This window comes from Thalia democratica, chromosome 2 (assembly GCF_965202585.1).
Source record: "Thalia democratica chromosome 2, ktThaDemo2.hap1.1, whole genome shotgun sequence".
Lineage (NCBI taxonomy): Eukaryota > Metazoa > Chordata > Thaliacea > Salpida > Salpidae > Thalia > Thalia democratica.
The window spans coordinates 26,853,833-26,877,341 of NC_139166.1; the positions used below are offsets into that span (position 1 = coordinate 26,853,833).

The following is a 23,509-nucleotide window of genomic DNA, read 5'->3' on the forward strand; positions in this document are numbered from 1 at the left end:
TTAAGACCCAACGCTGTTAGGAATATTTCTAGGCATTTGATAAGTGTATTTACGAACTTCTTTTTTATTTCTTTCTTGAATCTCAACGTCAAGTGTTTTAAGATCAGCTTGAAACTTCTTTTGAATCTCTTTTGCTTCAGACTCAAAAAACCATGTTTCAGAATTTTCACCCAAAAAGTCCTGAAAAAAAATTAAAAACATTAAAAACAATATAAATGTTCAAAAAATTAGATTGCTAGTATGTTTTTTTCTAAGAAATCCGAAGGAAACAAGCTATTATATAAGGTTAATATTTACAATAAAAAAAACTTTTTAAACAAATGAATTTTCTAGGAAAGTTAATTATTAAAATAGTAGTTTTATAAGTCTATGATTTCTAATAGTTAACAAGCAACATATTATCAATGAAAATTAGTCAAGAAAAATCAGTCTGCTTTTGTTTTATAGCTTATAGTCGTTCTACTTACTTTATTTTTTTTAACTATAGTAGTTGTTTATTAAATACAATTTTAAAAAAATCAACTTTTTACAACATACCTGATCTTCGAAATACCGGGATAATGCGTACATGGTTGCTAGGAAGATTACAACCTGGTTACCTCTTGGTAAACTTTTCATTATTCGTTCCATCGTTCCCTTATAAGTTTACAAATTATAGTTAAAGTAAGCTTTGTTGTTTTTTATCAGCTTTTAATGATAGGTTTGTTATAAAAAAACTTAAAACTATTTTAGACGTCTTTTTCAACATATAGGAACTATAGAAAAATATAAATAAAAAAATAATCAATTTATACGAATCCATTTTAATTTCTGCTTTTTATTTAAAAAGTTGCTAAATTTCATGCTATATTTCAACAAAGTATAATGAAAATAAATTATGGAGTTTATAAAAATATTTTAGGTAGAAAAACTGCTTTATATATCCAAATTCTTAATAAAAAAGACATCATTATCTTAGTCTGCTTTTAGTTAGTATATTTTTATGTTATTTTTTTTTTATAATTGAAAAAGTTAGTTAGCTTTATTTAATGAAAAAGGTATTACGAAATTAATTTATTTTATATTTTAATTTTTAAATAGTATTTTAATTTATAAAACAAGATAGATAATTCTAATGTTTTATTTTGTTTAGTAGTAGTTTTTATTTTCTTACTATCTACGTAAGTCTTTAAGCACGATGTTTGACAAGTATGTTCAAATAGTTTTGACTAATGAAAAAAACTTAGTTGACCATGAGCAATTATTTTATTAACGAACAACTTAGCAACTTTTTGTTGTCACAAAAAAAATTACACTTTTGAGAGCCTATTCTTATATAGTTTAAAATATAAATGCTGAATAAAGTAAATAAACAACCATTATGCAAACTTTTGAACTAGAAACTGCAGTTTCGGTTCAAGTTATACAACGTTAATTACTGAAATTTAAATACAGTTAATTACTTGTGGAAAATGAATTTATGTGAAGCAAATTTTTATCTATTTTAAAACAAAGCAATTAAAAATTGAGACATATCAAAGCATTTTACACATCTTTTACTATAATGTATTAATACTTTATTTGTTTTCAATTTTTGAAAGTTTTGGATATGCGTATCACAAACAATTGACCATATCATTTTGATACTCGACAACTAAATTAATGTAGTGAAATGTTAACTTTTTTTTTATATTTTTTTTTCATTGATATTTTAAGGATACTTTAATTTTAAAACTAAATTATTAGTGTTTTACGCAAATTAATTTTTTTGATTGACATTCAATTTTTTGCAAAATAAATTTAATTTTTTCATTTACACAAAATTTTTAGACGTACAATTTAAAGGAGATGTAGTAATATCTTTAAAATATCAAAAGTAAAGTTCAAAACATAAGTTAATATTTAAGTTTAAATTATTAATTATCAACTAAATGGATAATTTCTCACAGATTAAATTAATTATTTTTATTTTTGTTTAAGTTGAAAAACTTTAAATGTTCTTTAAGTATAAAATCTCCAAATACAATTAAACTTCAAAAGTTTTACTGACGTTTTTATTAAACCATACTTTTATTTGCATTATAGTAGCCATTTACTTCATTTTCCAAAATGTTTTACTTTTAGCTACTTTAGATAATGTTCTAATATTGAACAGAAAAAGTTGCGCTACCCAACTTCAATAAGCTTAAACACGCCCCTGGAATAAAACAAAAGAAAGTTTGAGCAATTGTTCGCAACGTGTAAATTTTTTATATGCCAATTATAATTTAAATACAACTTTTAATGAAACTTTTAGATATGTTAAATTTAAACACATTTAATAAAGTCATAATTTTTCAAATTAGAAAAATTTATTCAGACTTGAAACAATGATGGTACAAAATAATTCCCTCTTTATTTTATTACTGAAATTTATTATAACCTTTTTTCGGTTTAAATTTTGGTTTATATGGCAGCTCTTGCGATTATATTTAAACCTAAGTTCTTAAACCTAAATAAAATAGAAAACAACTTATATATACAATCTCGTTTTATCAGAGTTTCTTCTATTAGGTGACGTTTATTCAGGTATAAATAAATAGATAATCTTACTTCTCCCTTTTTATGGGGCGGCATGTTCATTATCGGAGGGTTCATCGGAATGAACTTGTAGTGATCCCATTGTCCGAAATTCACCGCAGCATGTTGGGCAGATGAGGTTCCCACTACGACAGTCAGAAGATTGATCTTGAATGTTGCGTTTTATGATTTGATTACTTACAACCACATTTTTAAATATATCGTAATGATTTGCGAACAGTATGTGGTCTAAAAGTTATTAATCGGTCGTTTATAACAACTGACTTTTGATAATATTAAACCGATTTAAAAAAAAAATCAAACTAATCTGTTTTATGGGATTTTTTTTAAATCTCTATCATCTAAAAATCTAAAATTTCTATTTCAAACTATCAAAAAACATTGGATAATTTCTTGTTTGAATATTGAATCTTAAAAGAAATTTTTAAATTCTATCATATTTTATCAAGTTTTTCAGTCAAATTAAAAAATAATTTCACTTCAAACTAAGTTGTGTAATTTTAGTAACTCACAAGTTCTTCCCTGGTTTTAAACTCGGCGGGCACACCTCTTATGTTATCATCTTGCCAGCCGAAGCCCAGGTGTGCGGACTCGTGAGCAAATGCTTGGATCTCTGAGTCTTCTACTATGTCCTTTTGTAAAAAAAAAACAATTTCTTTAATGTTAGTATTATCACTATTACAAGAAACAGTGTCTAAGAATTAAAAAAACTTCCTAACATAAAAAGATGTTTTAGTTTAAATAATAATGAAAGCTCTACATAGTATAACTTTTAATTAACTATTTTAAAGTTTTTTTACTTAAATATACTATTTTTCTTTTTTTAGTTATAAAGTTTTTTATTTAAGAAAAAATACTAAAAAAAATCTCAGCTTGTTGTTGTCGAATATCATTGTTAAATTAGCATGTAACTAATATAACATTCTTTAATATGTTTAGTGTAAGTTTAGAACACTTACATAATAAACTTTCTGAGTACAAACTTTATATTAAAGAATAACTTAATTCTACTTAATATAGCAGTTATTTTATTATTATTATTGTTTGTTGAACGATAAAAAAAGCGCTCAAAAACTTTGGTCTTACTTTCTTACGAGCTAATACATATAACTTTTTTATCATATAAATACTTAAATCTTTAGTAATAAAACATTCATTTAAACGAAATGAAAGAAAATAAAATTAAGATAAAGTTCACTGAATTTTGTGTTTAAAAACGTACTTAAAAACTAGTCTAATAACATAAGACCTAAAATAAAAGGATTTACTTTGTCTGACTTGTAAAACAGATTAACAATTTCACTAATGTAGTTTCTGATGATTTCCCAAACCTTCATGGTATCCTGAGCATAATGATATTCTGGTATTTTGTTTGGTGCAACACCTTTTAATTATTAGAGCACATTGAAAACTATTTCTATAATTTGTTATGTTCACTTTTTTAAATCTAGAAAAAAATTAATAGTTAATATTTTATTTTAATAAATTAAAACCGAAAAATACCATATTTGTGCAAAACTTTTGGTATATCCAAATCATCTAGCGTAAGTTTTTTATAGAAAGTTTTCATGACAGATGGAGAGTCTAAAAGTTATATATTTAAACAGCTAAAAAAAAATATGTATTTATAAATTGTGTTAATAGATTAATCTCAAAAATTAAGATAAAAATATAAGGTCTATCAACAGTATATGGTTTTTATCTATCTTCAAACATAAAAGAAATTTTAGTTGTTCCTTTGCTTCTACTTTTAAAATGGTTATGGAACCGGCTGAGCTTAATTTATTTTTGAAACAAAGATCAGGGCAGAGCCGGATCGTTAGATCCCTACGTAAAATAACATCTGGTCCATGTTTTCGCACTTAAGGTTTATTATTGAAAATAAGAATATTCTTCAATTCACTTAAACTGTTTTTTGTTTTAAAAATTTTACACAATTCGAGGTATTGCTTCATTTTAAGACTAAAAACAGATAAATAAAGGGTGTGATAAGATTATTTTATTTTATTATGAGTCTAATCAAAACAAACACAGTCTCAGTTGTTAAAAACTAAAAAGTATATTGAGTCAACTACAGAAAGCTGAACAACAAAAATGTTTTTAAATACATTTTAAAATTTATGCTTTATCTAAACACATTAGAACTGAGCTGACCAAAACTAAGAGCATTAACAACGGAATCTCTTTGTATGAGGACTTCTCTTCCCTTCTGGTTGATGCTGTTGACAGTTCGAAGGTGGGGTCTCAGCAGCCTGTATATCGGATGCGAAGTCGATAGGCACCTGAATGCTGCAACCATGAAGGGTTCAGGAAAACCGTGCGTGTACAAGTAATGATATCTCCACTGTAAACATTTTACAGTAGCTGTTATCGTATAACTATAATTATTACTGTATAAATAAGATTTTTTAGCATTTTTAACAGCAACTGTTTGTCTTATGAGTTGTTGTTGGAGGGTTTTTTGTACAACTACATTTTAGATATTTTTACTATATGTTATTTTAAGATTTTTTGCTAACTAAAACTTTCATTTTTGTGCACGTTGTAATATATTAAGCACATGTTTAATACTTTTACTTTTTAATGTTGTAGTAAAGTCAATTATTTGTTGTTACATTAATTACGTTATTATTGAAAAGCTTCAAAAAACGATTTATAAAAAAAAAATTAGTTTTTATATTACAAAAATAAATTGTAATTAATACATTAACATCAACCTTAATACAACGTGTAATAAAATTAAAAAGCTTAAAACAGTATAAACTTAATACAACTTTAATATGTAATAAAACTTAATACATATTTTCATTTTCTTATTAAGAAGTATGCTTCAATAATTTTTCTAGAACTTAGAAATATATTATTTACTTAGTCAGTTAAGTCAGACTTGTTAAACTGTAGCAGTGACAAAGCATACTGAAAATCAAAATAAATAGTTTTAAAACAGGTCAAAGTTTAGCCAGTACAACATTTTTAGTGTTATAAGTGATAGTCGACTGAGTATATTAAGTTAATTCTTTCTAAACTTTTCGTTTCAAACCTGAGTTTTTGTTTATAAAAAAGCAATGAAGCTCTTAAACTTAAAAAAAAATTAACTAGCGTTTGTTAAAATAATTTATGAAAACTTACCATAAATAGAGTATATTCTTAAAACGTATTATAATAATAATGATTTAATCATTTTAATCGGTAGATAAGATAATTAATAACAAACACTTAAAATTCTGTGCAGTGCATTTGAAATATATATACACAACATATGCTTTTTGTTAATAAGTCTTCTTCGGTTTAGTTTTTCTGCGTAAGAAACGAACACTTCTGCACACACAAAGGTATAAAAATTCAGCTTTTTATTGTTTAAAAATACAAACAAAATAGTATCAATTTGAAATTGAGTACTTTATACTTTAAAGGTGGCAATTAAAGTTCTCAACTTAAATAAAAGGAGAAAGGTCAATAAAAAATTTTAAACTTTAATAACAAAACAATTTCAATTTGAAATACTAAAAATCCAATTTTATTAGGTAGATTTAAAATCGTACGAGGAAAATTTTAAGATTCTAAGTAAGACTTTTTCTAACATAACTTTATTTAAAGCATAAAGTATAATTTGTTACCTCATGTATCGAAACCATACAGTTCCGAATCCACATTTTCGCGAGCAGCCAATCGAGGGAACCTTCATCTGCAGTGAACAGATAGTCCCTGTCGTTCGGCTTTAACTGAATGCAAATTGGAACAAACTTGTCTTTCTCATTCACGTAATACAAGCAAATAGCGTGCGGCACTTCGCAAGGTTTACCATCTTCCTTCGGGTTGTGGATCATTCCACTGTTTTCAGTGAACATTTCATGAAAGTCCGACAAGTAGAGCTTTTCCGCCTGCATTATAAAAAACAGGTGTTAAGTAAACTTACAGCTTAGTAAAGTAATCTAAAGTTTTCAACGAATATTTTTAATGTGCGTAATTTTTATAAATTTTAAAGCAAATTTTGAAGCTTTACCCTTAACAAGTATAAGAGCTTTTAACGTATTTTTTTTAGTTTTTAAAGTTCGTATAATAACGTATAGTAAAACGTATATTCTTTGTCTAACTTTCATTTCACTTTCAAGTGATTTTCCATCGCCAAGCAAATGTTTAACGTCATCATCTGTTATACTGAAATACTCAGGAATGCGCTTCATAATTTTGAACGAAAGAGGGTAGACTCCATTTAAAACTTGCCAACCAAACACCTCATCTGTTTTCCAGCTGTAGTGAAGTTAAATTTTATAATCAATATAACTGATTAGCTCAAAACTCTCGCGAGGATATTTGAATTCTTCAAAAGCAATCAATACAAGAGTTTAATCAAAGAGTAAATGAGTTTATTAGGCGACGACGTTTCAACTTTTCCTCACTCATTGTCAAACGTTTATAAAAGTACTATTTAAATTAAATTGTATAAGTATAACAAGAAAATTTATAAAACTGTTTTTTAAAATAGCAAATTTGATAACCAAAAGTCATATAGTTTAACCTTAAGTAAAATAAAACAAACCAAAGACAAATAACCAAAGTAAACACACCACGGTTTATACAAAAACATAAAATTTCTATAATAGGCGTCAAAATATTTTTTTGTTCAATTTTGGATAGTAGGGTCACAAAATATCCTGTTTTATACTTACGCCCTCGTTAATGATGTTTTCTGCATACTCATTGCCTTTTAACAGTTTTCACAAAAAGCTGTACAAACTACACATATACAAAAAGAAAAAAATCTTATTTTTGGATAGAAAAATCAAATTAAGAACCTTAATGGTACCTGTAGCATCTAGGGTGTATAAAAATAAGCTAACACTGGTGGAGGTTTGAATTTAATTCAAAAGTTCAGTTTAAAAAAAAGAAAGCTTTCTTATCTTGGTGTTTAGATAGATAAATGACAGTCTGATCAAAATATAGTTTTTATAAACAAAAATTATTATAACTTTTAGAGTTATAAATAAAAAAAGCAAACGAGATAACTTTATTGATGGTTTAATAGATAAAAACTACTGTAAAACAAAAAATAAATATTAAAAGAAACTTATATTTCAAAAACGAGTATACTTTAAGAGAAGAAGTTAAAAAAATTATTTTTAAAAACTGCTGAAGAAGTTTGAACTATATCAACAACATCAAAAGTTAAGAAATACATTAACATAAAACTGAAACATCAGATTACCTGAAATCTAACGCAGCTTTTATAATTAAATAAATAAAAACATTTCCTACAGCTTCATAGTTTAAATACTATTAGTTGAACGAAACGAGTAAATGACAACTTAATGGTAAAACAGCAGTTTATGATCATATTGCTGACTGTATAGCACATATAAAGGTTCAAAAATAATGTCATAAAAAAATAGAAATCAGTATGACTGAAGTCGTTTTGTTTAAAGGCATATCTAAATTTGAACAAACAGCTTATAAATCCGGAAATGACTCATACAGTAAGAGTTTTTGATTAAGTATTTTGATGACTGAAATAGATTTTTATGTTATAAAGTAGGGTTGCCAAAAATAAAGTTGTTTAAATACTGAATACTTAACAAAAGTTTTCTCATCGCCACATTGACAACTATGCTATAAATTTAAAGTATAAGTTTATAATTATTTTTTTTTGTTTTTACATAAGTTGTATGTTTTATCAACATTTTTGTAATTAACCTCAGCGTAGCTTATAATTTTTATATTACTAACATATATTTGTTTAGATTAGTTTCATATAGTTGTTAAACAATGAATAAGAAAATGTCGAAACGTCATCAACGATTAAACTCAACTAACCTCTGTTTGTGTATTAGATAAGTAGCATAAACTATAATTTTTAAAGTTGCTCGTGTTAAAAGCTTATTAACAAATATAAAGTTTTGAAAATCTGACATCTGATTTATAATAACTTTTTTAATAGTTTACAGCTTTATCTAAAAAAACGGTAACCGCTTAGTTCCAACCCGCGACCAATTCCCACCTAATTAATTCTGAGGACTGCTTACCGACTAAAGGTTAGGGTTAGGGATAACAGTGATAGTGAAAAAAAATAGTTATGTTAAACTTAATAAAAAAATAATAGTTTAAAAAAGATTGGGTGGGAGTTGTGCGCGGGTGGGAATTGTTAGAATAAAACTTGCTTATTGTGTTCGTGATAGTCTTGATTTGGATCGTCCAAAGAATTGTGATACAAGTGGTAGTCTTCTAAGCATTTAATTTGAAAGATTTTTGCTGAAAATATAAGTAACTTTATTAAAAAATTCTGTGATTAATTTATAAAAACAACAATATAAGATATTTTTAAACTAGATTTTAAATCTTTAGGAAGTGTTAGGAAATTTTGTTAAGTATCTTTAAAAATTTAGGTATGTTTTATTGCCTAACAACTACCTTAAAAAATGTTTTTCTAGACTTAATTTTAAAGCTCGAAACTTTTAAATTCAAATAGAAACTTAATGCACATTCTTTATTAAATAGACACTTGCTCAATATCTTATCTCAAAAACGTTAATATTTTTAAATTTTATGGTATCTTAGTAATCGACCGAACGTTTCTATTTACTTACTAACGTTGGTTTTTAAAAGTTTAAATATCTAGTTAGTGATCAAAATAAATCAGCTAAGATCAAAAAAGAATTCATGCTATTTGTCCCTTTTTTTTTTGAACTTTACATCATGCATACTTTATAAAGTGATAGAGTAAAAGGTAAATAAATTTGTTTATCAAAATAATTATGCTTAAACTACTTTTTTCATTTAACTAATAAATGTTATTAAAAATACACTTTTACAAAGTAAAAAAAAGTAAATTTGTACATTAGGTGTTTTTATGTTCAACACAGCAATAATTAAGGTTATGCACAATAAATATGTACAAAATTGCGTATCGATATTATGCATAAACTTAATGACGCAATTCCTAAACAAATATTAACTATCATTGGTTTCAGCATTTAAAAACAAGCATTAGTTGACAATGCAGCAAATTGCACATACAGCGTCATCGCTAAGTGTTGAATAACGTACTAAAACCTTATGATAAAAACACTTATTAAAAATTAAAAGACTTAAACACTAAAATCTTTAAAAAAATAAAAATAAAATGTTTATTGTTACAACATACTCTACAAACGTTGTAAAACAATACTTAAACACACAATATGAAGTAACTAACCTTTCAACGTCTTGAACAACATTTGTAGCACCGATGTTAAGAACACAGAATCATCGTCGCGACTTCTTTTAGTCTGCCTTTTCAAGAATCCGGGTAAATCATGGTAACTTTTTGCTACAATGTGATTGGTTAATCCGTCGTGCGCAGTTTTCTCTTTGTTCCATTCCATGACACTTTTCATATGGTTCAAGTTTTTCCCACGCTGTATGCTTACCAGCTCATTCCGTACTTTTTGCGGCAATTCACCTAAGTTTTTATTTAATCTTAATGTCATAATTGCTAAAGAGTATTTAGCAAACTAATTTAGGCTTATAAAAAATATTTTGCATTTTTTAAGGCTCATGCAATAAAGTAAGCTGTTCAAAGACTTGAACCTTTATAAAAAGTGTAAGATTGAAAACTATTTCTTAAAAAATCTAGAAATTGAAAAAAAAAAAGCAATTTAAAATAGAAGTTAATACAAAGTATAAAAACTTTTGAAAAATAAGGTTATTAAAGTTTCACTTACTATCAGGACCTAGAGCACTGAACTCTTTTTTGATCATTGTGTATATTGGAAAAACTTTTTCAGTATTTTTGTACACGACTTTTAAGTAATCACATGCTAAATCATCTTTTATTATTCCATGCTTCAATTCTAAAAAACAAACAAACAAAGTATACTATCATATTTTTTTAAATTATACAAAGAGATTAAACCTGTAACAGCAAGTTTTTTAAACTAGTTTTATTGTTGTTTGTATACAGATTAGTTTACAAGCTTAAAAAATTTTAACAAATTTTAAAATCTTTATCAAAAACAAAGCACACTTTTAGAAACTTCAACTAAAATGCGTGCTATCAAGAAATTAAAGTTAGTATTCTATATAAGATGGGGTTCAAGCTATAACAACAAAGATCCGACACACGTCAAAATGTTCTGTTCAAAAAAAACATATATTTCGACCAGTTGTTTCTCTGTCAGCATTTGTATGAAGCTCACTAGTGAGATAATAACTTTAATTTCAAGTAAAATGTTTTTTGTGAGTATTAAAACATTATAATAAGTTATTAAGTAAATTTTCGAAAGATTTCAAAGAGGCTAACTTATGTTAACAATGCATGGCATTCCAACATCAAGAAGTTTAAGATTGTACTTATCCTCGGCTCCCCGCTCGAAATCGTCATAGAAACAGCGATCAAGCGTCTTCCATTTGGTCTCCGACCCGTCTGTTCCGACAAACTGAACCTTGACTGTCGAGTTCGTCCCGCCAAATTTGTATCCGTCACTAACCTGAATATCGTTATGAGTTTTTTGATCAAAGTGTTTTAAAAAGTTATGAGACTAAAAAGTGCTTTTAAGTTATTTTAAGTTGTTTGTAATGACTACAAGATTAAAAAAAAAAGTTTAATGGGTGTCAATGGTAAAAAAAACGCTTACCTAAAATTATAAACTTACCTAATGAAGGTAGTAGAGCTATTCAAAAAATTATTTCAAAACTTTATAACAAGATTGTTTTTTTCTAAGATGTACAAACTTAAACTCTACCATTTATTTGAAATATTAAATTTTAGAATACATTTTTACATTAAGTTTTGTAGAGTTTTAGCTTGTTATTTACTAAATTAAACAGTACTTTTTTTATATCTTTTTTTACTTACCTTAACAAAAATTTGATAGTTTGTTTGATTCATTATCAATGTACTATAAGCCAATTTTTTTCTACCTAAAAAAAACTATTTTGTAATACATTGTATGTGTAGATTAAAAAAATTGTTAGCTCAATAATAAGTTTGCTTAATACATGTGTATGCAAAACAAATGATTTCTATAAAAACATTAAAAAACTTAAAAAAAACAAAGTGTACACTCAAATCATTAAGCAGAAGATGATTTATCTTATTACCGTAATTTTGCTAACTTTTGTATGCTAATAAATCAACAAAAACACAAATAAATTCTACATAAAAAAACACTCTTTTACTAATTATATATAGCTATTCAAATACTAATTTGATATGCTTATTATAGTCATACATTCATAGTCATTTTTAACATAAACAACATATTACGAATAGCTCATTTATTGAGCAGGTTTTTTAAACATTAATTTATAATTTAAATGCAAAAAAATATTAGTGTGATTTAGTTCAAAAGTGTTGTTTGCAATGAAATTTTACATTTTTTTGTATATTTTACTATTTTAATTTTTCTCTAAAATTAGCAAAATAAATTAACTTTAAGTTTTAATACTTTGAATATAAGCTGAAAGAGGAAAAAGATTAAAGTGTTGCGAAATTTTAAATAACTAAAGATAGTTTTTAAGTCTGTAAAAGTAACTTTAGAATTACTATATAACTTTTATAAGTAGTTGTTAAAAAAAACAAGTATTTGCAAAAAATATCTTTGTGTTAAAGGCCAAGTATTTATTTTGTGTTTAATCAGTTTCTAAGAAGTACAAAAAACTTATTATACAAATGACGAATGTTATCTCACACAGACAGCTAAAATAACTTGGCTTATCTGCCTAATATTCTTAAAACAAAATACGTCAGTACTGATTTACAGTTGAAAAAATTGAATTTTTTTTTTTAAATTTTAACAACAAACATAAGTAGAAAAAAACAATGTCTGTAGTAGTTAACAAATAACAACAACTTAAATACTTTATAAAGTAAATTTGTATTTAAAAAGCACTATATATATATATTATTATTAGTAATAACTGCAAAATATCAACATCAACAGTGTTTAATTTCTAGATCAGAGTTTCCCGAACATTTATTCAAAAGGCCTTTTTTAAAGAAATTAAAAAAGCAATGGCCCCCTCCGACAAGATTTCTCAAAAAAACTACCATTAAAAACGCCCAAGACTTTTTTTTGCTCTTTATCATTAACTCCAAAATATATCTAGTGTAAGTTTTAAATTATGACCTCATGGCCCCCAAAATTTCTGTAAAGTTCCATAAGGGGACTACTTGGCCAACTTTGGGAAACCCTGTTATAGATTTTGTTCACACTATTTTTATACTATGTTGAGATTCTACACCGTTTCTCAAATTAATATTTTTTAAGTTTACTAATGTTTTTTTTTAGTAACTTTTAAAAATGGATACTAGAAACTTCTTTTAACTATTTATGAAGTTACGGAGTAATTAGTTTACGAAGCGTAGACATCGTTAAAATAATTAATTGTTTTTAAATATTTTACGTACCCTTCAATCTTATAGTCTAAAATTTTTTAAGTTATTAATTTTATTATGCACAAAATTAAAGTGATCAAAAAACAGTTTAAAGGTTCATCGAACAATTTAAAGTATTCGAGTATATAAACTTTTCAAAATTATAAATCATTATTACAGTGTATAAAATGAAAAATATTTAAAGGCTGTATACTTTGTGTTTGAAAACTTTCACAAAAATACTGAATTTAAAATCTAACATAGTATAAAAACATAACAAAATGATCCCATAACCAAGACTAGACCAATGTCATGCATTCTCCTAAATTAAATGAAAAATAATATAACCAATCTCCTAGTTTATAACTTAATTATTTTATTGGTTTTTAATGATGTTTAGTTCAACCTGATACCTTTCAGGTTGGCTTTGGTGTTTTAAGTCATTAGGTTGTTTAGTCAAAGCTCACAACCTAGATAAGTTAAAGTACCATATAACTAATCATTTGCTTAATCACAATTAGAAATTTTCAAGTCATTACTAGAAAAAAGTTACTCCTTCGTTATACTTAGTCTACATTAGGGTTACCGAAACTCAGCTGATAAACGCCCCCTGGTAAAAGTTTAAACAATAATCGTACCCATTTATAAGAAAATGCCCATTTACTAGTTACTTAAGCTTTTATTTTTTGCTACCTTGTTTTTTAATTCCCCTGGTAGCAAAAATTGCCTCAAAATTAGCGGAAAAAAATATTGTACAGTTTTGAAAACCCTTATATTTATCTCAATGTTTTTAGTAATAAACATTAACAGCTTAATTGGTATATAAGAAAAGTTGATTGCAAAATAAACAAAGCAAATTAAATAACTGTACTAATTTTTAAAAACAGTTTTAAAATTGTTTTTTAAAACAACCATGTTTATTGAAAATTTCTTTCTAAGACAGAGCAAAAATTAAACATTTTATTCAGCAACTAATTTGTGCTCGTTTTAAAAAGTACTTGAAAAAAGCGAAATTACTTTTCTGTTTTAATTATTAAACTTGTTATAAGTATCACTAATCAATACACATTCTTGTAGTGTAATACATTTGGGTTTATTTAATAAGTTTTTTTTCAATAAAGTATAATTAAAATAGAAAATAACAACATAAAGGTTATAAAACATAAATATTGCAGAAACTAATCATGCAAGCTATATAAAAAAGATACAGTAAATCTAATCAATAAAATATAAATGTTAATTTACACAAAAATATCTTGACTATTTTAAGCAAGTCTAATCAAACTTATAAATTAGTGCCTTTAGGCATGTTCCTTTATTTGTGTTTTTATTTGTCTTTGAGTCTGCCTTATATATTTGCTACTTCAGTAGCATTTTAATTTGAATATAAAAAAGTTTTTCTCGTAAATTCATTGGGTAATTTTCAAAAGGATTAATTGTGATGTAAACATGTCTCTATAGTAGCTGTAGTCTTCATTTAAAGTTTGTTTGATGTTTCTTTTTGGTTTTTATTAAGCTATTTGTTTTAATTGCAAGAATTTTGCGTTAACTATGTTTACTTTTGTTTAACTTCTTTCAAATTTTTGTTGATTGTTAAATTCTAAAGTTTACTACTTTTTGTAATTTTTTACAACCGTAGTATCCTTTCTTCAAGTTTGTATTTACATTTATTTTTTTAGTTTGGTTGATTATGTCTCGCATGAACTTTGAACACATAAAATTAAAATTTCATTCTGTGTATTACTTTTTAACTTACTAATAAGTTTTTTATTGTTTTAAAATAAATTCTCAATCTACTTTCCACAGCTTTGTTTCATCTTTTACTTAACCGCACTTTGTAAGTTTTAAAAACTATAATATGTGCTTTAATATATAAATCAACTTGAAATTTGATATTATCAAGGACACTCATAGTTGTTTTTTACTATATAAGTTTTTACAGTCTTTTTTTTTAATTCTTACCTACTTGTTAGCTGTAATACATTTTTTTCATGATATTCTTTATTTACTTTATTCTTAGTCAACTGACGTTTTATTCTTCTTCTTTTTTATACATTTTTTACCAACTAGTACTAATTCTTACAAATACTTTAAATTATATGAAATTTAGATAACTTATTAAAGTATAATACAATAAGATTACTTCTTTTTTAACATTAGTACCTCAGATAAGTTTTATCTATATGTTTTTTTTTTTGCTTTAAAGAATTTACTAGAAACATACTAGCTACTAAAATTATGTTTGTAAAAAAAACTTATTTTTCTATCTCCTTCAATTTTTATTAAAAGATGACTTTTTATACAGTTACATCCTAAAAAAATATTTTTACATTCTTTTATCGATTGCAATTATTAACTTATTTAAGTTTTGAGAATCTTTTCAATGTATATTACTTTGTCCTGGACAAGACATTAAAAGTTATCCAAGTGGTGCGCGACTCGATAACCGAATTGTTTTTTCGTACACCGGGTCTTTAGACCAAATATTTTGAGCGCTTTTTTTCGTTTGATAAACATTAATAATAAAAGAAAATAATTTAAAAACTTTATTTTTTTTTTCTCAAAGTTTTTCTTGTTTTTGCATTTACTTTGTATTTGCGACTAAAAATATAAGTAGATAATTTTACTTTATGTTAATTAAAAAGTTTATTAGATCTATAAAATGCCTTTTTTTATTGTATTAGTGTATACTTTTAAATTGTAAGAAAAAATACTTACAAGGTTGAATTTTGAGGTCACGATTCAGTAATGAAGCTTTAGACTCAAAATATAGAAAGTACAGTTGCTTACGGATACCATTTAAGTTTAAATAGCCGGAAAACTAAGCGTTCAAAATTATGACACAATTATCAAGAATGTTTTAGTAGTTTAACTTATGCTATATATCTTTATTTAATTGCTTTGAACAACCAAACATTTTTCAATCATAAACAAAATATTCTGAGAAAAATTTAATGAAAGTATTTGAAAGGTTTTTTGTTTAACCTAAATAAGAAATTAGTAAACTACTTTTTTTAAAGTTTAAGTTGAATTGTGAAATTACTTGTGTAAAATTTATATAAAGTCATATTTTATTAAAAAGCATTAAATTATTTTTTTATGAATATCATATTGTTGTTTAGTCACTAATTTTATGATACTTTTGTAATTCTTAGATAGCAAAAATTTGCTTTTATAGTACTTTGTTAGTGTTTTGAGATAAAATTATGTAACTGGCTTTAGATAAAAGTATAAGTTTAGTATGGGTTTGACATTGATATTACAAAATGACTACGCTTCGAAATATATGAATACATTGTTATAGAAACTAAAAATTGAAAAAAAAGTTCTCAATACAGTAAGTAAAAACAAAGCATCAGTGGAAAATTACCAGTACTTTATGCTGCACCAAGTTTAAAACAAATTTTACAGTATAGTACTTTCCGTTTCTTTTAAAAAGTATAAATTAAGCAGTTACGAAAGAAATATAAAACAGATAGATACTTTAAAGTTAAAAAAACAGTTATAAAACTATATATGACATGTAAAAACTTGTAATATCTTTAAACATTTCAAAACTTAAGCAAGCAACATTAATCATGCAAAATATCACAATCAATCAAAATCATTAAATAAAATATCATGTTTATTACATAAAATCTTCATAGCAAGGATGTCCGAATTGTTTACCGCAGGCTATAATGTTGTCCTTTTACTTTTTGTAGATTAATTATTTTAATATTGAAAACCATCGACTAATATTATTGTTATAACTTTTTATTTTATATTTTTTGAATGATTTTATTAATGTTGTAAGAGTTAATAAACTTTCTTAACGAACTTTTTTTCGTTTTTATATTTATTTCTAATTTTATTTAAAGAGAAGGGTGTTCGGCACGCGTAAACAATTTTGTTCGAATTGTTGCTCGGTTGGTAAAAAACCCGGTTTGAGATCTTTACCTTAGATTATTTTTATATCTATCAACTTCGCTACATTTTTGTTTTTTTATGTTTAAACACATTATTAATGTTTATAACTTATTAATTATATGTCACGAAACACAATTAAAAAATACTTTGCGGATAACAGTAATTGTTGAAGATTTAATTTAGCATACGTCTTTGATAAATAGTCGCCGTGCAAAAGTGTCACCTCGAGCAAAAGTGACCCTTCGTACAAAAGTGTCCCCGAGCAAAAGTGTCCCTTCGTGAAAAAGTGACTCTCGTGCAAAAGTGACCCGTTTCAAGATAAAACAGATACAGTATATCTAATCGTTAAATTGTAAATGTTAGTTCACTCAAAAATATCTAAGACTATTTTAAGCAAGTCTAATCGAACTTATAAATTAGTACGTTTAGGCATATTCCTTTATTCCTGTTTTTATTTGTCTTGGGATCTGTATTATATATTTGCTTTTTCTGTAGCATTCAAACTTGAATATAAAAAAGTTTTTCTCGTAAATTAACTGGGTAACTTTCAAAAGGATTAATTTTGATATAAGCATGTCTCTATAGTAGCTATAATCTTTATTAACTTTTTTGGTTTTTATTAAGCTATTTGTTTTAATTGCAAGAGTTTTGCGTTAACTATGTTTACTTTTGTTTAACTTCTTTCAAATTTTTGTTGATTATTAAATCCTACAGTTTACTACTCTTTGTAATTTTTTACAACCGTAGTACCCTTTCTTCAAGTTTGTATTTACATTTGTTTTTTCAGTTCGGTTGATTTTGTCTCGCATGAACTTTGAACACATAAACTATAATTTCGTTCTCGGTATTACTTTTTATTTTATTAATAAATATTATATCGTTTTAAAATAAAATCTCAAACTACTTTCCACGGCTTTGTTTTTATCTTTTGCCTAACCGCACTTTGTAAGTTTTAAAAATCATAATATGTGCTTTAATATGACTAATAATCAGTGACTTAATTTTATCAAGGATATCCATAGTTGTGATATTCTTTACTATGTAAGTTTTTACAGTCTTTTTTATAATTCATACCTATTTGTGAGCTGTGCTACATTTTTTTCATGATATTCTTTATTTGCTTTATTCTTAGTCAACTACCGTTTTAAAAAGATGTACAATCAACTGTTTTTAGCTTACTTTATTTTCTAAAAAATATATTGTGTGTTATAAAAAATTTGAAAAAGGTTTCTAACTAAATTACAGTAATTTTTAACTTATGAATTTGTAGTTGTTACATAGCTTGTATGACTTGTATACGTAAATACATTAACAAACTTACTGAATATTTAAGAACTGTTGTTCTTTTTTATACATTTTTAACCAACTAGTACTAATTAAAACATATAGTTTAACTTTTATGAAATTTAGATAACTTATTAAACTGTAATACAATAAGATTACTTTTTTTTAACATTAGTACCTCATGTAAGTTATATCTATATGTTTTTTTTTGCTTTAAAGAATTTATCAGAAACATACTAGCTACTAAAATTATGTTTGTAAAAAACAACTTATTTTTCTATCTGCTTCAATTTTTATTAAAATATGACTTTTTATACAATTACATCCTAAAAAAGAATTAATTATTTTTTCATCAATTACAGTTATTAACTTATTTGAGTTGTGATAATCCTTTCAATGTATATTACTTTGTCCTGGACAAGACATTAAAATGTATCCAAGTGGTTTGCAACTCGATAACTGAATTGTTTTTTCGTACACCGGGTCTTTAGACCAAAAATTTTGAGCGCTTTTTTTCGTTTGATAAACATTAATAATAAGAGAAAATAATTTTTTTTTTTCTCAAAGTTTTTATTTATTTGTGTTTGCATTTACTTTGTATTTGCGACTAAAAATGTAAAGAGATAAATTAACTTAATGTTAATTAAAAAGTTTATTAGATCTATAAAATGCCTTTTTTATTGTATTAGTGTATACTTTTAAATTGTAAGAAAAAATACTTACAAGGTTGAAATTTGAGGTCACCATTAAATAAGGAAGCTTTAGACTCAGAATATAGAAAGAACAGTTGCTTACGGATACCATACAAATTTAAATATTGTAAAACTAAGCGTTCAAAATTATGACACAAATATCAAGAATTTTTTAGTAGTTGAGCTTTAACTTATGCTATATATCTGTAATTAATTGTTTACATAACCAAACGTTTTTCAATCATAAAAAAATATACTATATGTTTTGGTTTTAAGAAAACAAATAGAGAGATCTCAACTGCTGGAGGAGAAGTAATATATTTATACTTTCAAAAATTTATTTTACAAATTAAGTTTCGGTCAAAGACCTCGTCAGTGCTTAAATAAATCTTGTTCAAATAGAATCTATATCTTTTACAGTATTTAAAGAAATATACTGTAAAAAAATTTAACGAAAGTATTTAAAAGGTTTTATGTTTTACCTAAATAAGAATTCAGTAAACTTTTTTTTTAAGTTTAAGTTGAATTGTGAAATTACTTGTGTAAAATTTATAAAAAATTATATAATGTCATTTTTTATTAAAAAGCATTAAATCATTCTTTTTTATGAATATCATATTATTGTTTAGTCACTAATTTTATGATACTTTTTTAAGTTTAGATTGCAAAAGTTTGCTTTTATAATACTTTATTAGTGTTTTGAGATAAAACCAAATTATGTAAACTGCTTTAGATAATGATATAAGTTTAGTAATTTTGCTTGGGTAATTGACTAAAAGTTGAATCAGAAATTCGTTAAACATTATTTTTATTTTAAGTTGCTGCTTCCTTTGTGTGAAAGATCAAATTGTTTTAACTTATGAATTATAGAAGTAGTAAACTAGCTTATTTATACAATTAGATAAACATAAACCTTCAGACTATGAATAGTTTAAATTTATATTAGGTGTAGCTTGGTGTTCAACTCGATGGCTTTCTATACACCAGGTCCTTTGACAGAAATATTTAAGTGTAAATTTTTTATCATGTTCAATAAAACTATTAATCATCAAGTAAATATTTTTAGATTCGTTTGACCCTTTGATGATTTTTTAATTATCAAAAGTTATCAGGTCAGTGTCACTTTTTAGTTCTCTTCAAAAGAATCGCAGGCATTACCTAAATTTCTTTATTTCAATTAATTTGCAAATAATACTTTTGTAAAAGAACTTTTTTTACAAGTTTCGATAGAAAAAACGCTACCAGGAACAAAAACTTTTAAGATGTATAGGTTTTTAAAACAAACTATTTTAACGAGTTTTTAGGACATTTAGACGTTTTAAATTTTTACTAAAGTTCGGACTTAACAATAAAAAATATAATTGTATGAAAGTATACTTTATAAGCTGTTCGTTTTTTCTGAAAAAACTGCAAGACATCTTTTAAATAATTATAATGTATATTTCGGTAAAAACTTGTGACTTAGTTTTTAAAAGAAATTTTCGGCGAAAGTATAAAAAAGCTAAAACCTGGACTATCGTGTTCTGTGAGCCAAGCTCAAGTTAACATAAATTTTTAGTCACAAACCGTGTTTAATTAAAGACAAAAAAAAAGAGCTCAAAATAATTGGTCCTAGGACTATTTGGATACAGGTTAAGGTCTTATCCTGGACTTGATGCTCAGAACTGTATCTGAAACTCAGTCTACCAGGGCTTGTGGTCTGATGAACCAAGTGGTATAATCAAAATTTTATATTAAAAAGCTACTAAAAGCTACATAAAAGTCATTACAATTTCTAATTTTAAAGGTTTAATCATAAATATATTTTAAAAGATTACAAAAAAAAGCTTTTCTGATGTAACATGTTATCATTGACACGTTATACATGATAAACTACTTTTCGACACGCAACGAAAACAGTAAATATACAATTACAAAATTCAAAGCTTATGAATACGAAGCTTTCTCCTATAGTTACAAAACAATAAAAACTGTGGAAAATATACAGTAAGTTCATGTTACTTATTATTCTAAGAATTACAATCAAGTAGTTCTAAATATATTTAAAGCTGTTTTTTATTTAATAACAAGTACCAATAAAACTATCTAGATTACTAAAAAACTAAGCTGTTAAATATTTAAACCATATTTTTAAACTGTTCTTTTAAATTTTTAAAGTATACTGTAAAAAAGTTTTTTTTTTTCGAGATCATTGGTTTTAAGATGCAGTTTTATTTGCCCATATTGAAAACAAACTCATCATAACTTAAGTTAACTACTTAGTTACTGTTTAAGAGATTTCCTATTTTTACTTTTTATAAAACTAACAATACACTGTTGTATAAAAAAAATTTTTTAATAAGAAACGTATAACGTTAAATTATATCAAAACAGGTAATAAAAAAAAGCATTTAAATAAAGGATTCTTTATTTTTCTTTAAACTGTAGTGTAAGCTTTTATCTTAGTAACATTTAATATTAAAAAAAGCCGTCTAGAACATTTAGATATAGGATAATTCAAGTCAAACTAAAAGTATAAAAACTCTATAAACTTCAATTTAAGAATTAAAGTTTGTTTAAAAGCAAAAATAAGATAGTCTTCATAACTTTTCAGTTTTGATTATATAAATCTATAAAATACCTAGTTCCTTTTAAAATTTAGTTTTAAAACGAATTAGGTCATAGAGTTAACACCTCAAAAACTCCCATTTTTTGTTTTTTTTATAAAGCATAAAATGGAACACTTGAACAAAAAAGAAACTTAATAATGTGTGAAAGCTAGTTTTAAATTACAGGAACAAACTTAAGTTCTTTTCAATTTTGCAAACCAAGTTGCAGAATGCTACTGCAATATTCAAATTAGATGTAAATATATAAATACAGGTTTTAAAGCTTTTAAAAGTTATTACGACTGTACAAGAAGAAACATTCAGGTGAGGTATTTAATTTTTTTTTTCAAATCTTTATGTTGTACTTAAAACTACAAGATGATGTTTAAAAATATTTCTGTTCTATCAAACTAAAAAACGACTGACAATAACAATTAGATGAATGTTTAAGCAAGCTTAAAAGCCTTTATTGCTACTGTTTTTATATACTTATAGCTATAATCTAACTAATTAAAAGAAATATATAAACAAGTCAGTACTTTTCTTTTGTAATTTTATATAAAACAAAACGAAAATTTCACATTGTTTTTTAATCTATCAATAATATTTATAGATCAATGAAGTTATCGAGCATCTTAGTATTGTACTTTGTCTTCTTGTTGACTGTACAAGCGGGCAAGCTGAAAATAAGGTTACCAAAATTACCCACAAGCCATTTGTCAAAGTCAAAAACAAAAGGATTGTTACAGAATATTAAAAAAGTTTTACCAAAAAAACCTGTAAGCAATATTTCAAGTTCAAAAAGAAAAGGACTAATAAAGAATATTAAAGCAAAATTACCAAAAAAACCTGTAAGCCATATTTCAAACTCGAAAACAAGTGGTCCTTTACAGAATGCTAAAAAAACTCCAAGTTTTAGTCCTAATAAAAACAAATGCACACTTGCTCCAGCTTTGTGCAAAACTCAACAAAACAAAAAAAAGTTTGCTATTTTTCTTTTTAATTTTACCATTTTCTTCAAAAATTTAAACTGGTTTATATTATTTAGAAAAGAAATGTTCATGGTTGTGAAAGGAGCTGGGGGCTTCATAGTAGGTTCAATCACTGAAATGTTGCTTAGCGACGCAATTAGTTCTGCTTATCAAAAAGTCATACGAAAAAACATTGAAAATATCGAAACTGTTAGCTACGTGTATTGAAAATATATAACTTTTTACTGCGTATCATGTCAACAGTTATTAAAGTAAACAAGTGATAATCCTAAGATTTAACGTAATTTTATTTATTTTAAATTGAAGAATAGTACTAAATTTTATTTTAGTACGCGAATGAAACAAAAGAAGACAAATTTATTATAGGAAGTTGCAATAATGACAACTTATGCAATTCTCCCTATAGTAGCTGTTTTGAAAATACTTGCAAATGTATATGGCTTGTCAGTGGTTTTTACTGTGAAAAAAGTTAGTTAAATTAAATACAAACAATGGATAATTATGTCTATGTAACTCTTAATAAATACTTTTATTCTTTTAAAAATAAGCTTCATTTACAAAATTTAAAAAAAAAACTTTTAAATTCTTTACATTTAACTTTAAATTGTTAAAGTTTCACTTATATTATAGATAGAACAGATTCTAACATTTTAATCTAATACTTCCCCTTAAATTTTCTTTTGTTAAAGCTTTATTTTCAAAGGAACTCCTAAGAAGTATTATATCAATAAATTTCAGTTGAACATAATTTAAATAACAAACGGTTAAAGCTTTGTTTGAAAATAAAACATTAAAAACTCTTTTACAGCCTTACGACTTCTAAAAAAAAAAAGACTAAAATTATTACATTAACAAGACCGTTCTTACTATTTTATGATTTTTTTTGGATTTGTTTGAAACATTACTAATAAGTTTTTAATTACAATAGTTTTCTTTATTTTTAAAGCCAAGTATAGCAAATTAATATTCTATTTAAATATATTAATCATCATGCTTAAAGCAGTCAAACAGAATAGTAGTATAAAAAACAGACTTTTATTATTATTGCTAATATCCGGGTTGAAAAACTGCTGTCTGAAAGCCGCAAGCAAAACTTTGTTTTGATTAGATTAACATAGCATTTTTTGTACTTTT

General features: G+C 25.2%; 1 protein-coding gene across 1 annotated transcript; it reads right to left on the reverse strand.

Moving 5' to 3' along the window:
- Positions 1-11,422, reverse strand: LOC145828497 (allene oxide synthase-lipoxygenase protein-like). The gene is made up of 14 exons (XM_082936252.1): positions 11,390-11,422; positions 10,835-11,021; positions 10,257-10,385; positions 9,749-9,994; positions 8,715-8,805; positions 6,654-6,810; positions 6,177-6,440; positions 4,714-4,903; positions 4,063-4,143; positions 3,828-3,943; positions 3,072-3,191; positions 2,572-2,706; positions 538-636; positions 1-180 (listed from the first exon to the last, which is right to left on the reverse strand). The coding sequence occupies exons 1-14, from the start codon at positions 11,420-11,422 to the stop codon at positions 1-3; spliced, it is 2,028 nt and encodes a 675-aa protein (XP_082792378.1).
- Positions 11,423-23,509: the final 12,087 nt, after the last annotated feature.

What these genes read in the sequence shown, in the direction of transcription:
- LOC145828497 (XM_082936252.1), bottom strand. Translation starts at nt 11,422, where the DNA reads ATGAATCAAACAAACTATCAAATTTTTGTTAAG. An exon ending in GACTATCACGAACACAATAA is followed by an intron (nt 6,811 to 8,714) that starts GCAAGTTTTATT and finishes ACTTCACTACAG; the next exon opens with CTGGAAAACAGATGAGGTGT. An exon ending in AAAAGTTTTGCACAAATATG is followed by an intron (nt 3,944 to 4,062) that starts GTATTTTTCGGT and finishes AATAATTAAAAG; the next exon opens with GTGTTGCACCAAACAAAATA.